The sequence below is a fragment of the Delphinus delphis genome, chromosome 8 (genome assembly GCF_949987515.2).
Source record: "Delphinus delphis chromosome 8, mDelDel1.2, whole genome shotgun sequence".
NCBI classification, from domain to species: domain Eukaryota; kingdom Metazoa; phylum Chordata; class Mammalia; order Artiodactyla; family Delphinidae; genus Delphinus; species Delphinus delphis.
In genome coordinates this window covers 27860325-27876282 of record NC_082690.1, presented here as the reverse complement: position 1 = coordinate 27876282, position 15958 = coordinate 27860325, and the positions used below count along the sequence as shown (strand labels likewise).

The window sequence follows — 15958 nt, the reverse complement described above, 5'->3', positions numbered from 1 at the left end:
TGTTTGTTTTTGTAGGTCCTCTTCTTCTATTTTGTTTCCCCTTTAGAGAAATTCCTTTAGCATTTCTTGTAGAGCTAGTTTGGTGTTGCTGAATTTTCTTAGCTTTTGCTTGTCTGTAAAGCTTTTGATTTCTCTGTCGAATATGAATGAGATTGTTCCTGGGGAATATTGCTTGTAGGTTCTTCCCTTTCATCACTTTAAATTTATCGTGGCACTCCCCTCTGTCTTGTAGAGTTTCTGTTGAGAAATCAGCTGTTAACCTTATGGGAGTTCCGTTGTATGTGGATTGTCATTTTTCTCTTCTTGCTTTTAATAAGTTTTCTTTGTATTTAATTTTTGTCAGTTTGACTACTATGTGTCTCGGCAAGTTTCTCCTTGGGTTTCTCCTGCCTAGGACTCTCTGCGCTTCCTGGACTTGGGTGGCTATTTTCTTTCCCGTGTTAGGGAAGTTTTGTACTATAATCTCTTCAGATATTTTCTCGGGTCCTTTCTCTCTCTCGTGTCCTTCTGGGACCCCTATAATGCGAATGTGGGTTTGTTTAATGTTGTCCCAGAGGTCTTTTAAGCTGTCTTCATTTCTTTTAATTCTTTTTTCTTTATTCTGTTCTGTGGCAGTGAGTTCCACCATTCTGTCTTCCCAGTCACTTATTTGTTTTTCTGCCTCGGTTATTCTGCTGTTGATTCCTTCTAGTGTAGTTTTCGTTTTAGTCATTGTATTGTTCGTCTCTGTTTGTTTTTTCATTCTTCTAGGTGTTTGTTCTTTAATTCTTCTAGGTCTTTGTTAAACATTTTTTGCATCTTCTCGGTATTTGCCTCCATTCTTTTTCCTGCGTCCTGGATCATCTTCACTATCCTTATTCTGAATTCTTTTTCTGGAAGGTTGCCTATCTCCACTTCTTTAGTTGTTCTTCTGGGGTGTTATCTTGTTCCTTCATTTGGTACATAATCCTCTGCCTTTTTATCTTGTCCATCTTTCTGTGAATGTGGTTTTTGTTCCACAGGATGCAGGATTGTGGTTCTTCTTCTGCGGTCTGCCCTCTGGTGAGTGAGTGTATCTACGAAGCTTGTGCATTTCCTAATGGGAGGGACTGGTGGTGGGTAGATCTGGGTGTTGCTCTGGTAGGCAAAGCTCAGTAAAACTTTAATCCTCTTTTCTGCTAATGGGTGAGTTCCTTCCCTGTTGGTTGTTTGGCCTGAGGCGACCCAACACTGGAGTGTAAAGGCTCTTTGGTGGGGCTAATGGTGGAATTTGGGAGGGCTTACACCAAGGAGTACTTCCTGGAACTTCTGCTGCCAGTGTCCTTGTTCCTGCAGTGAGCCACAGCTGCCCTCCGCCTCTGCAGGAGACCCTCCAACACTAGCAGGTAGGTCTAGTTGAGTCTAGACCCATGCTCCTTCCCCATGGGTCATGGTGCACACAGTACTTTGTGTGTGCCCTCCAAGAGTGGAGTCTCTATTTCCCCCAGTCCTGTTGAAGTCCTGAAGTCAAATCCCACTAGCCTTCAAAGTCTGATTCTCTGAGAATTCCTCCTGTTGCCATACCCCCGTGTTGGGAAGCCTGACATGGGGCTCAGGACCTTCACTCCAGTCGGTGGACTTCTGTGGTATAATTGTTCTCCAGTTTTGAGTCACCCACCTAGTGGTTATGGGGTTTGATTTTATTGTGATCGTGCCCCTCCTACCATCTCATTGCACCTTCTTCTTTGTCTTTGGATGTGGGGTATCTTTTTTGGTGAGTTCCAGTGTTCTCCTGTCAATGATTGTTAAGCTGTTAGTTGTGATTCCAGTGCTCTCGCAAGAGGGAGTGAGCGCACGTCCTTCTACTCTGCCATCTTGAACCAATCTCTAACTTTTCTTTCATACAGAAGAAATCAAGTAGGCAATTTAGTGTGGTCTTCTGGGACCAAGTCTTCTAGTTTTGTTCCTCCATTGTCTTTAAAATGTACCTCTTAGTGTAGATAACAGGAACGAGGATGCCCTCTTTTTTGTAACTTCCAGAAAGTCCTAAATAGTACTTTCATTTCCACCTTATTGGAGACTTGATTAAGGTTTCACTCTCCAGCAAGGGAGGCACATTACATCTCCAAATGAAATTGGGTTCTATTGGTAGGAAAGAAAAGGCGTAACAGTCGTCTTTATGACAGGGAGTCAAAGAAGAGGAGTACTGTGGTCAGACATGCCTTTTATGATACTTAAAGGTATTTAGGGTGGGGGTTGGAGAATGAAAGGGAGCAGGAAAGACTGGGATTTTGGAGACTAACTTGGTTTTTCCAGTTGTCTAAGTGAGAGATAAGCAGATCTGATCTAGGGCTGCTGCTTTAAGAATGGGGAGGAAGGAGTATATATTAGTTGGGACTCTTGGTTGTAGGTAGCAGAGACCAAACTTAAGTTGGTTTAACCACCCCCCCCCCCAAAAAAAGAGGGAGGGATTTATTATTAGAACACAAACGTCTCATAGGACATATAGGAATGCACCTGGGTTTTAGGAATAGCTCAAACTAGAGTCATGAATGCTTTTATGAATCTTCTTACCATCTTCCTTTTTTCCCCTCTAAGTTCTATTTTTGCTTTTCTTGATATAGGTAAATTTTTCCTGAGTTCTGTGCCTCATGACAGAAATGGTCTCTGCCAATGGCTTTCGAGTTCTCCTTTGTTATAGAGTAAACCATTTAGCCTTGGTTTCAAATTCCTGGAGAGTGGCTATGATTGAAATTAATTGGTTCAGGTCCCTACCTCTGAAACAGTCAGTTGTGGCCAGGGATGGAGGTGAACTCCCATGATAATCATTTGGTGTTCACTGTAGTTGAGAAATCTTTTGGAAATGACAGTCATAGGTTTAGATGGGAGGAGTAAGATGATCCTGAGATTTCTGACTCGGGTAAGTGGGTGGTTGGTGATGTCAGGTAGCTTAATTCAGATATATAGAAGAAGGATCAAGTATTGTGGAAGTAGGTGCTGGGTTCACTTTTTGTTCTTACTGCGTTCAGCATGGCGTTTAAATATTGTAGGCAGTTGTTTAAATCACAGAAACTTTGGGTGGATAAATTAGAAAGATATCAGTATAGTTGTGGTAGTTTAAGTCATGAGAGTGGATTTAATGTCCCAAGGGGAATGTCTAGAGATTAAAAAGTATAATTGGCAAAGACTGGAAACACAGACAAAGTTGATATTTAAGGGTTGAGAAAAGGAGGAAGAGTGGAACCACACAGTTTTTATGCGGAAGTATGTAAATTTGAGAATTCTACTTATATGTTAAATATTCTTAGAGCTCTGAAGATGAGTGGGTTGAGGCTGTTTCCTCCCACACTTCTGGCAAGGAAAAGGCCTGGAAGGTGAAAGATGAAAAGTCAGAAAAAGAAGACAACGAAGTTATTCAGGTAAGCCGCCTGATTTTAAACAAAGAAAGCGTCAACTTACAAGAGTAGGTGAATGTTAAAATGAAAGATGATTGTAATTTAGTCAGAAGAAAAACTAGACTTTGTAAACAGTATACTTTTATGAGTAATTTTAGCAATAATGCTGTTTGCTGATCCTTTTCACTCCCCTTCTTCTCTTGTGGGAAAGTTAGCATTTGTCCCTATTCTAGTCCCTCAGAGGGTTTCCTACCTCTGGTTGTTGATAAGGAAGTGGCACTTTTCCCCTTATGTACTTGAAGTCTTGTATTTTTACATCTATCTGACTTTTCTACAGCGAGTAGAGTTCAGTCACAGTTTTTCTTTCCCTTCACTTCATGCCATAATTTTCTTAGCAACGCTTATAGTTGAATAGTTCACAAATTTGGGGTTATAGTTCATACGCCTGAGGAAGAATGCTATATTTACACTGTTAGCAACAATGAAGAAAGAAAGGTGAAAAGAACTATGTTTGAGAGCCTGTTGTATATCCGGCATTGGGCTAGATGCCTTAAGTCAGTTTTCTTGTTAACTCCTTAAAACATTCCTGAAAGGTAGGTATTTTAACCCGTTTTTACAGGGGAGAGAAGAAGGCTTAGAGAGACTAAGAAACTTGCTTTAAGTTATACAGCCATGTGGGATTTAATCCAGGTTTCAGTGCCTCCAGAATCTCTAATTTATTGTTAAGTGTTTAGTGTTGTTCTAATCAATTTAGATTGAAGTGACTTCTTTTTCTTAACAGAGGGATGAATGGATGACTGTTGATTTTATGTCTGTTAAAACTGTGTCATCATTATCACTCAAAGCTGAAAAGGAAACTATAAGGAAAATAGAGCAAGAGAAAACCCAAGCACTTGAACAGGTAAGAGAACATTTAAAATGCTTTACTTTTCTGATTTGCCTTTAACTGATACACATTTATGTAAATGCAGTTTTCCTTGTAAGATATTATTTTTGGTGGTATTTAATAAATCAGTGGGAACAACTATGAAATGTGATATGTTCTTTTAAATTTTTTTTGTAGGAAATGAGTTTAAATGTATATTATATTTATAAATCTAGGGCATATATGGTTGAGTACAGAATTTGGTTTACAGCTGAAAATCTTCAAGGTGAGAATTTAAAGCATTCTTGAGTTGGTAGTGCCTTGAAATGATTGGCAGAAATAACTACCAGTCCTTTCTAAAGGATGACACTGTCAATTTAGGTCTCCCAGGTCTCCCAGAAGCAAGTTCTATGGCATTTAAGGTCATAATCTAAAATCATACTATACATGAAAATGTAACGATAGTCCACGAATGAGAGTCATCCGAAACAATAAACAACCAAATCAGACTCATAAAACCTTTATCTTTTGGAATATTTAATAGCTTTATATAGTAATGGTAGGTATAGAAAATATGAATAAGGGTTAAAAGTTTAATAAGAAGGTGGATTTGAGAAAGAGCCAATATTATAAATGAAAAATATTAGAGTTGAAATTAGAAACTTGTAAAATGGTGAAGCAACAAACTGAATACAGCTGAAGACAGAATTAGTGAACAAGAAGATAGTCTTTAAGAATTTAGTCTATCAAGTTCAAGACTTTGAATGCAACATAGAGGCACAAATAAATGAAAAATATGAAAGAGTGATTATGAAGTCCTGTGATCAATGTTTTGTGTTTTTGTTTCTTCCCCAGTTTGATTTTAATTCTGAAAACGTTGGTGTGGTAAACTGTATTGACTTTATAATTAAGTAGCTGCCCATTTGGAACTTTGGGGCCAGAGGTTTTTGGAATATCTTTACTAAGTTCTGTTTTGTCTCTGAGTTAGACCTGAGGAAGTTAGGGGGAAAGTACCAAAGGGGGGTAACCAGTGGGTAGTAGAGCAAGAAAGAGGAGCTGCATGAAGTCAGGAAGTTGATTTTACCCATTGTGATTACATGCTTTCTTCTGAAATCATGCTCTGCTGTTTGTGGGCATGAATGGTCTGGTATGTTCAGGTATCCCTGGCTTATGATCTTCGGTTTTGCACATATTCGTCTGTTCTCTATATCAAGCAACGGAATGTAGTAAACTCTTGAGTATCTTTAATACATTGAAATAGTGATTAGTTTTTCTTAGAAATACTGTTACAGAAAACTACCTTTCCTTTCCTAAGAAGCTATAGTACTTTGTCATGCTTATCTTACCAACTTTCCAGCATTGAATTACAGCTTTTCTAATTAATATAATCTTTTCTTACAAATTCTTATATAAACTTCTCTGATTCAAGTAAGTCAGTGTCTGTTGACTTGCTCATTTGCTTATGTAATTTTTGTCTTTTTTTTTGCATCTAAATCATCTTTTCCATTCCTGCTGCTACTCCTAGTTTAAATGCCATTTGTTAGTTGTATGTCTTCACCTCTTTGTCTCATTTATATCATCTTTACTGGAGCTGAGTTAATATATGAAGTGAACTGAAGACAGCCCCTGGAACTAAGAACCGGTTAACGTTAAATATTATTATGGTTCAGGCCCTAATTTATTCTTGCCTGGGCAGTTACAATAACGTTTTTGTTTTTCAGCATCCTACAACTGATGTCAGACTAACTTTTTCAAACTACAGCTTTTGTCATGGTATTATTCTGTTTAGAAATCTTCAGTGATTGAAGTTAAGGGGAATGTGTCTTTGCTGTTTGTAGTATTTCCTTTTCCGTGGATGATGCTCTGCTAGTGGTGTTTCATGCCACCCTCCTTTCTCATTCTGTCTTTGAGGATATGAAGTACATTTTCTATTAGAAAATTTGCAAAGAATAAACTGGGTGTATTTGGCTTAGCCCTGCCTTTCCTGCTTATGGAACAGACTGCTTGAAGAGATTGTGTGGGGAATGATATGAAGTGCGGGGTTGGTTCAGTGCATTCTACACCTGGGAAAATCTGCCTCATTGTGGGGTTAACAGATGCATTTGTTGTTCACTGAAAGAAAAATTCCAATTTAGCTTTCATTAGCAATAAAGGTAATTTTTGTCTTTTATTTCTTATGCTTTTTTTATGTTTCTTAACTTGCTCAGAGCCTAGATTGAAAAGAAAGGTGCTATATTTATTATTCTCTTTTAAAGACCACAAAATGCTGCCTGCAAATAGAGTCCAAACACATTAGATTGGACTCTTTCCTTTGGGTGATCTGCATCTCAACCAAAATAGTTTAATTAATTTCTGTTGTATTTCTCTGCAAATTCCTGTCTCTGAATTTTTGTTCATCTGGATTTTTCTAAGTACATGCCCTCTATCCCTGTATGACTGCATCCTGTTTATCCTTCAAGGCCTAACTTGATATATATGATGAAATTTTTATTATTTTGCTTGATTGAAATATATCTCTGCTTCCTTTATGTTCCCATAGCACTTTATTTGTTCCTTTAGTATATAGTACTTGTAGTTTTCTATAAAGCACTGTAGTTTAATAGTCTTATCCTGTTTCCCTTATGAGATTATAAACTTTTTGGGAAACTGTAGGTGCTTCTTTTTTTTTTTAATGTATTTGAAATTGTACAGTATTATTCTTTTACCCATGAATTTATTTTGCTGCTCTGTAAATGCCTGGATTTAGTCCTGATTTATGATAACCTGTAGTAATTTTTGACTTTTGCTTAGGTAAGAATTCAGATTATTGTGTACAGAAGTAAATCATCTAGACTAATGAGTGAGACAAGCCAGTTTTCAAACATCCATATATTTTCTTTCTTCAAATGATGGTTACAGTTTTTATAATAAGTCTTTTTTTTTTTTGCGGTATGCGGGCCTCTCACTGCTGTGGCCTCTCCCGCTGCGGAGCACAGGCTCCGGACGCGCAGGCCCAGCGGCCACGGCCCACGGGCCCAGCCGCTCCGCGGCACGTGGGATCCTCCCGGACCGGGGCACGAACCCCCGCCCCCTGCATCAGGCAGGCGGACTCTCAACCACTGCACCACCAGGGAAGCCCTATAATAAGTCTTTAAAAGTTTTATTGTATTTTTAATTTAATCTAATTTTTAATTGAAGTATGGTTGATATACAGTATTAGTTTCAGGTGTACACCTTAGTGATTCAATATTTTTATAGATTATATTCCATTTAAAGTTATTATAAAACAATGGCTATAATTCCCTGTGCTGTACAATATATCCTTGTAGTTTATTTACTTTATACATAGTAGTTTGTACATCTTAATCCCCCACCTCTGTTGAGCCCCTTGACCTTACCTTTCCTCACTGGTGACCACTAGTTCTATCTGTGAGTCTGTTTTGTTATATATTCATTTTATTCCACATATAAGTAATAACTACAGTATTTGGCTTATTTCACTAAGCATAAAATCCTGTAGGTCCATCCATATTGTTGCAAATGGCAGAACTTCATTTATTTTTATGGTTGAGAAATATTCCTCTGTGTGTGTGTGTGTGTGTGTGTGTGTGTGTGTGTATGTATCACAACTTCTTTATTCATTCATCTATTGATGGATACTTAGGTTGCTTCCATATCTTGGCTGTTGTGAATAATTCTGCTATGAACATTGTGTGCATATATCTTTTTGAATTAGTCTTTTCATTTTCTTTGAATATGTACCTCAGGAGTGGAATTTTTGGATCATATGGTAGTTCTTTTTTTAGTTTTTTGAGGAAAGTTCTTATTGTTTTCCATAGTGGCTGTACCAATTTACATTCCTACTAGAAATGTACTAGGATTCTCTTTTCTCCACGTCACCAACATGTTATTTGTGATCTTTTTGATGATGGCCATTCTGACAGGTGTGAGGTGGTACCTCATTGTGGTTTTGATTTGCAATTCCTTGATGATTAGTGATGTTGAGAATCTTTTCATGTGCCTGTTGGCCATATGTATGTTTTCTTTGGAAAAATGTCAATTCAGGTCTCTGCCCATTTTTTTAATTGGGTTGTTTTTTTTGATAGTGACTTGTATGAGCTGTTTATATATTTTGAATATTAACCCCTTATCAGAAATATCATTTGCAAATATTTTCTCCCATTCAGTAGGTTGTCTTTCCTTTTGTTGATGGTTTCCTTTGCAGTGTCAAAGCTTTTAAGTTTAATTAGGTTCCATTTGTTTATTCTGTGTTTTTTTCCTTTACCTGAGGTGACAGATCCAGAAAAATACGGCTACAATTTATTGGAAAGAGTGTTTAGCCTATGTTTTCTTCGAGATTTCTGGTTTCTGTTCTTACATTTAGGTCTTCAATCCATTTTGAGTTTATTCTTTGTATATGGTGTTAGAGAATGTTCTAATTTCATTCTTTTACATATAGTTGTCCATTGTTGTAGCACCACTGACTGCAGAGACTGTTTTTCTCCATTGTATATTCTTGTCTCCTTTGTCATAGATCAATTGAACCACTGGTGTGTGCGTTCATGTCTTAGCTGCCTATTCTGTTCTATTGATCTATGTGTGTGTTTTTGTGCCAGTACCATACTGTTTGGATTACTGTAGCTTTGTAGTAATGTCTAAAGTGAGCAAGCATGATACCTCCAGCTTTGTTCTTTTTTCTCAAGATTGTCTTGGCTATTTTGGGTCTTTTGTTGTTCCATGTAAATTTTAAGATTATTAATTCTAAATCTTTGAAAAATGTCTTGGGTATTTTGATAGGGATTGCTTTGGGTAGTATGGACATTATAATAGCATTCTAACAATTTGTGAACATGGTATATCTTTCTGTTTCTTTTATCATCTTTAATTTCCTTCATTGTTGTCCTATAGTTTTCAGAGTATAGGTCCTTTACCTCCTTGGTTAAGTTTATTCCCAGGTATTTTATTCTTTTTTGATTCAATTGTAAATGGGATTTTTTTTCTTGAATTCTCTTTCTGATAATTCATCACTAGTATTTAGAAAAGCAACAGATTTCAGTATGCTAATCTGTATTTTGAACTTTTATAAAATTTATTTCTTAGTTTTAATAGTTTTCTGGTGAAGACTTTAGGGTTTTCTATATATAGTATCATGTCATGGGCAAATAGTGTTAGTTTTACTTCTTCCTTTCCAATTTTGATGCCTTTTATTTCTTTCTCTTGTCTGATTGATGTCGTTACATCTTCCAATACTGTGTTGAATGAAAGTGGAGACACTGGGCAACATTGTCTTGTTCCTGATTTTATTTTTTTATACTTGATTTAATGAAAAATTTTTTTATTGCAGTATAATTGCTTTACAATGTTGTGTTAGTTTCTGCTGCAGAACAAAGTGAATCAGCTATATGTATACATATATTTCCTCCCTCTTGAGCCTCCCTCCAACCCCCACCCCATCCCACCCATCTAGGTCATTACAGAGCACCGAGCTGAGCTCCCTGTGCTATACAGCAGCTTCCCACTAGCTATTTATTTTACACATGGTAGTGTATATAGGTCAATGCCACTCTCTCAATTCGTCCCACTCTCCCCTTCCCCCACATGTCCAGAAGTCCTTTCTCTACATCTACATTTCTTTTCCTGCCCTGGAAATAGGTTCTTCAGTACCATTTTTCTAGATTCCATATATATGCCTTAATGTACAGTATTTGTTTTTCTCTTTCTGACTTACTTCACTCTGTATGACAGACTCTAGGATCATCCTCATCAATAAAAATGACCCACTTTTCTTACTTTTTATGGCTGAGTAATATTCCATTGTATATATGCAACACATCTTCTTTATCCATTCATCTGTCGATGAACATATAGGTTGCTTCCATGTCCTGGCTATTGTAAATAGTGCTACAGTGAACATTGTGGTACATGTATCTTTTGAATTATGGTTTTCTCAGGGTATGTGTCCAGTAGTTGGATTGCCGGGCCATATGGTAGTTTTATTTTTAGTTTTTTAAGGAACCTCCATTCTGTTCTCCAAAGTGGCTGTATCAGTTTATGTTCTCACCAACAGTGCAAGAGGGTTCCCTTTTCTCCACACCCTCTCCAGCATTTATTGTTTGTAGATTTCTTGATAATGGCCATTCTGACTGGTGTGAGGTGATACCTCATATTAGTTTTGATTTGCATCTTTCTAATAATTAGTGATGTTGAGCATCTTTGCATGTATTTGTTGGCCAACTGTATGTCTTCTTTGGAGAAATGTCTATTTAGGTCTTTGACCCATTTTTGGATTGGGTTGTTTTGATATTTAGCCGTATGAGCTGTGTGTATATTTTGGAGATTAGTCCTTTGTCACTTGCTTCGTTTGCAAATATTTTCTCCATTCTGAGGGTTGTCTTTTTGTCTTGTTTATGGCTTCACTTGCTGTGCAAAAGCTTTTAAGTTTCATTAGGTCCCATTTATTTATTTTTGTTTTTAGTTTCATTACTCTAGGAGGTGAGTCAAAAAGGATCTTGTGATTTATGTCAAAGAGTGTTCTTCCTATGTTTTCTTCTAAGAGTTTTATAGTGTCTAGCCTTAAATTTAGGTCTTTAATCCATTTTGAGTTTATTTATGTGTATGGTGTTAGGGAGTGTTCTAATTTCATTCTTTTACATGTTGCTGTCCAGTTTCCCCTGCACCATTTATTGAAGAGACTGTCTTCATTATCTTATCTTCATCATCTTATCATTATCAATATCTTTTCATTGTATATTCTTGTCTCCTTTGTCAAAGATCAGGTGGCTGTAAGTGTGTGGGTTTATCTCTGAGCTTTCTTTTCTGTTCCATTGATCTATATTTCTGTTTTTGTGTCAGTACCATACTGTCTTGATTACTGTAGCTTTGTAGTATAGTCTGAAGTGAGAGATCCTGATTCCTCCAGCTCCATTTTCTTTCTGAAGATTGTTTTGGCTATTTGGGGTCTTTTGTGTTTCCATACAATTTGAAAATTTTTCCTCTAATTCTGTTCAAAATGCCATTGGTAATTTGATAGGGATTGCATTGAATCTGTAGATTGCTTTGGGTAGTATAGTCATTTTCACAGTGTTGATTCTTCCAGTCCAAGAACATGGATCTCTCCATTTGTTTGTGTCATTTCTTATTTCTTTCATCAGTGTCCTATAGTTTTCTGCATACAGGTTTTTTGCCGCCTCAGGTAGGTTTATTCCTAGGTATTTTATTCTTTTTGTTGCAGTGGTAAATGGGAGTTTTTCCTTAATTTCTCTTTCTGATTTTTCAGTGTTAGTATATAGTAATGCAAGAGATTTCTGTATTAATTTTGTGTTCTTTGCCTTTACTAAATTCATTGATTAGCTTAGTAGTTTTCTGGTGGCATCTTTAGGATTTTCCAAGTATAGTATCATGTCATCTGCAAACAATGACAGTTGCACTTCTTCATTTCCAGTTTGTATTCCAGTTTTTATTCCTTTATTTCTTTTTCTTCTCTGATTGCTGTGGCTAGGAATTCCAAAGCTATGTTGAATAATAGTGGTGAGAGTGGGCATGCTTGTTACTGATGTTAGAGGAAATGCTTTCAGTTTTTCACCATTGAGAATGATGTTTGCTGTGGGTTTGTCGTATATGGCCTTCATTATGTTGAGGTAGGTTCTCTCTAAGCCCACTTTCTGGAGAGTTTTTTTAATCATAAATGGGTGTTGAATTTTGTCTAAAGCTTTTTCTGCATCTGTTGAGATTATCATATGGTTTTTATCCTTCAGTTTGTTAACATGGTGTATCACATTGTGTGATTTGCGTATATTGAAGAATCCTTGCATCCTTGGGATAAATCTCACTTCATCATGGTGTATCATCCTTTTAATGTTTTGCTGGATTCTGTTTGCTAGTAGTTTGTTGAGGATTTTTATATCTATGTTCATCGGTGGTATTGACCTGTAATCTTCTTTTTTGTGTGATATCTTTGTCTGGTTTTGATATCAGGGTGATGGTGGCCTTGTAGAATGAGTTTGGGAGTGTTCCTCCCTCTGCAATTTTTTGGAAGAGTTTCAAAAGGATAGATGTTAGCTCTTTTCTAAATCTTTGTTAGAATTCGCCTGTGAAGCCATTTGGTCCTGATCTTTTGTTTGTTGGGAGTTTTTAAATCACAGTTTCAATTTCAGTACTTGTGATTGGTCTGTTTATATTTTCTGTTTCTTCCTGGTTCAGTTTTGGAAGGGTGTACCTTTCTAAGAATTTGTCTGTTATTTCTAGGTTGTCCATTTTTTGGCATATGGTTGCTTGTAGTAGTCTCTTAACAATATTTTGTATTTCTGTGGTGATAGTTGTAACTTCTTTTTTATTTCTAATTTTACTGATTTGAGTCCTCTCTCTCTTTTTCTTGATAAGTTTGGCTAATGGTTTACCAATTTTGTTTATCTTCTCAGAGAACCAGCTTTTAGTTTCATTGATTTTTGCTATTGTTTTCATTGTTCTATTTCATTTATTTCTGCTTTGATTTTTATGATTTCTTTCCTTCTATTAACCTAGGGCTTTGTTTGTTCTTCTTTTTCTAGTTGATTTATGTTTAAGATTAGTTTGTTTATTTGAGATTTTTCTTGTTTCTTGAGGTAGGATTGTATTGATATAAACTTCCCTCTTAGAACTGCTTTTGCTGCCTCCCATAGATTTTATGTCCTTGTGCTTTCAATGTCATTTGATTCTAGGTATTTTTTGATTTCCTCTTTGATTTTTTTCAGTGATCTCTTGGTTATTTAGTAGCACATTTGTGTGTTGTGTTATTTATAGTTTTTTTCCCTGTAATTGATAGCTAATCTCACATTGTTGTCCAAAAAGATGCTTGATATGATTTCTATTTTCTAAAATTTATTGAGGCTTGATTTGTGACCCAAGATGTGATATATCCTGGAGAATGTTCTGTGTGCACTTAAGAATAAAGTTTTTCTGCTTTTGGATCGAATGTCCTGCAGATATCAGTTAAGTCCATCTGGTCTAATGTGCCATTTAAGGCTTGTGTGTCCTTGTTAATTTTTTTTTCTGGATGATTTGTCCATTGGTATAAGTGTAAAGTCTCCCACTACTATTGTGTTACTGTTGATTTCCCCTTTTATGGCTGTTAGCATTTGCCTTATGTATTGAGTTGCTTCTATGTTGGATGCACAAATAGTTAGAATTGTTATGTCTTCCTCTTGGATTGATCACTGAATCACTATGTAGTGTCCTTCTTTGCCTCTTGTAATAGTTTTATTTTAAAGTCTATTTTATTTGATATGAGTATTGGTACTCCAGCTTTCTTTTGATTTCCATTTGCGTGGAATATCTTTTTCTATCCCCTCACTTTCAGTCTGCATGTGTCCTTATGTCTGAAATGGGTCTCTTGTAGACAACATGTATAAGGGTCTTATTTTTGTATCCATTCAGAAAGTCAGTGTCTTTTGGTTGGAGGATTTAATCCGTTTACATTTAAAGTAACATGTATGTTCTTATTACCATATTTTTTATTGTTTTGGCTTTGTTTTTGTAGGTTATTTTCCTTCTCTTGTTTTTCTTGCCTATAACAGTTCCTTTAGCATTTGTCATAAAGCTTGTTTGGTGGTGCTGAATTCTCTTAACTTTTGCTTGTCTGTTAGGCTTTTGATTTCTCTGTTGCATCTGAATGAGATCCTTGCTGGATAGAGTAATATTGGTTGTATGTTTTTCCCTTTCATCAATTTAAATATATCTTGCCTCTCCCTTCTGGCCTGCAGAGTTTATGCTGAAAGATCAGCTGTTAACCTTATGGGAATTCCCTTTTATATTTTTTGTTCCTTTTTCCTTGCTGCTTTTAATATTTTTTCGTTGTGTTAAGTTTTGTTAGTTTGATTAATATGTGACTTGGCATGTTTCTCCTTGGGTTTATCTTGTATGGGACTCTGCGTTTCCTGGACTTGATTGACTGTTTCCTTTCCCATGTTAGGTTTTTGTCTATAATCTCTTCAAATACTTTCTCAGACCATTTCACTTTCTCTTCTAATTCTGGGACCCCTATAATTCAAATGCTGGTGTGCTAAATGTTGTCCCAGTGGTCTCTGAGACTGTCCTCAATTCTTTTCATTGTTCTTTCTTTATTCTGCTTTGTGGCAGTTATTTCCACCATTCTTTTTTTGTTTTTAGCATGTTTACTGGAGTATAATTGCTTTGCAATGGTGTGTTAGTTTTTGCTATATTTTCACCATTCTGTCTTTCAGCTCACTTATCCATTCTTCTGTCTCAGTTATTCTGCTATTGATTCCTTCTAGTGTATTTTTAATTTCAGTTATTGTGTTGTTCATCACTGATTGTTTTTTAGTTTTTCTAGGTCCTTGTTAAACATTTCTTTCATCTTCTCGATCCTTTCTATTTCCGAGATTTTGGATCATCTTTACTATCATTACTCTGAATTCTTTTCAGATAGATTGCCTATTTCCCTTCTTGTATTTGGTCTTGTGCCTTTTTACCTTGCTCCTTCATCTGCAAGGTATTTGTCTGTTTTCTTATTTTGCTTAACTTACTGTGTTTGAGGTCTCCTTTCCACAGGCTGCAGGGTCGGAGTTCCTCTTTCTTCTGGTCTCTGCCCCCAGTGGGTGAGGTTTGGCCAGTGGCTTTTGTAGGCTTCTTGGTGGGAGGGCTGGTGCTTGTGTTCTGGTGGGTGGAGTTGAGTCCTTTACATCTGTTGGAAAGGGCCATGTCATGTGGTGTGTTTGGGGTGTCTGTGAGCTTAGTACGACTTTAGGCAGCCTGTCTGCTGATGGGTGAGTATGTGTTCCTGTTTTGCCTGTTGTTAGGTGTGAGGCAACTAGTGCTGGGGGCTGCAGGCATTTGGGTGGAGCTGGTTCTTGAATTCGGATAGAGACCTCTGTGAGAGCTTTTGCTGATTAATATTTTCTGGGACTGGGAATTCTCAGGAAGTCCAGTATCCTGGACTCTATCCTCCTCCCCCAGAGGCTCAGGCCCATCTTTTGGTCGGGGAGCCAAGACCCCACAAGCAGCTTGTCATGGATTAAAGAAAAAAAAAGAGACAAAACTCCAAATGGTAAAAGCAAAATCAAATGAGCAAAAACAAAGAAACAAACACACACACACACACACACACACACACACACACACACACACAGAGAGAGAAGAAACAAAAACAGAACCAAAGAAACCAGAAGACAAGAGAACAGCCAAAGAATCCCAAGGCAAAATTAAACAATTAAAAACAAAACTAACAAAAACAAAATACCAAAATCAAAGCAGAGTGCCAACTGAAGAATAAAGCAAAGAAAACAAAACAGACAAAAATGATTCAAAAAAAAAGAAATGAGGGGCTTCCCTGGTGGCTCAGTGGTTGGGAGTCTGCCTGCCGATGCAGGGGACATGGGTTCGTGCCCCGGTCTGGGAAAATCTCACATGCCGCGGAGCGGCTAGGCCCGTGAGCCGTGGCCCCTGGGCCTGTGCGTCTGGAGCCTGTGCTCTGCAGTGGGAGAGGCCATAGCAGTGAGAGGCCCGCGTACTGCAAAAAAAAGAAAAGAAAAAAAAAAAATAGTAATGGGTACAAAACCCACAGAACAGAAGAGCAAAGGGAAAATGGAAATATAAAAAAATTTTTTAAATATATTAAAAAACGATGAAAAAGCACAGAACAACAGAAAAGCAAAGTAAAAGTAGAAATATAAGAAGATCAAAAGTATGTTAAAAAAAACATTGAGACTCAATAAAAGTAAAAAAAAAAAAACAAACCCCAAACCAATAGCAACAACAACAGAGAAAA

The 15958-nt window shown here is 36.9% G+C and overlaps 1 protein-coding gene across 1 annotated transcript in view; it reads left to right on the top strand.

Annotated features, from left to right (window-relative positions):
• CWF19L2 (CWF19 like cell cycle control factor 2) overlaps positions 1-15958 on the top strand; it is a 194905-nt gene that overhangs the window by 26532 nt on the left and 152415 nt on the right. Inside the window, exons 4-5 of the mRNA XM_060018021.1 lie at positions 3267-3377; positions 4135-4254. Coding sequence (XP_059874004.1) covers positions 3267-3377; positions 4135-4254 — 231 coding nt within the window. The remainder of the gene's footprint in view (positions 1-3266; positions 3378-4134; positions 4255-15958) is intronic.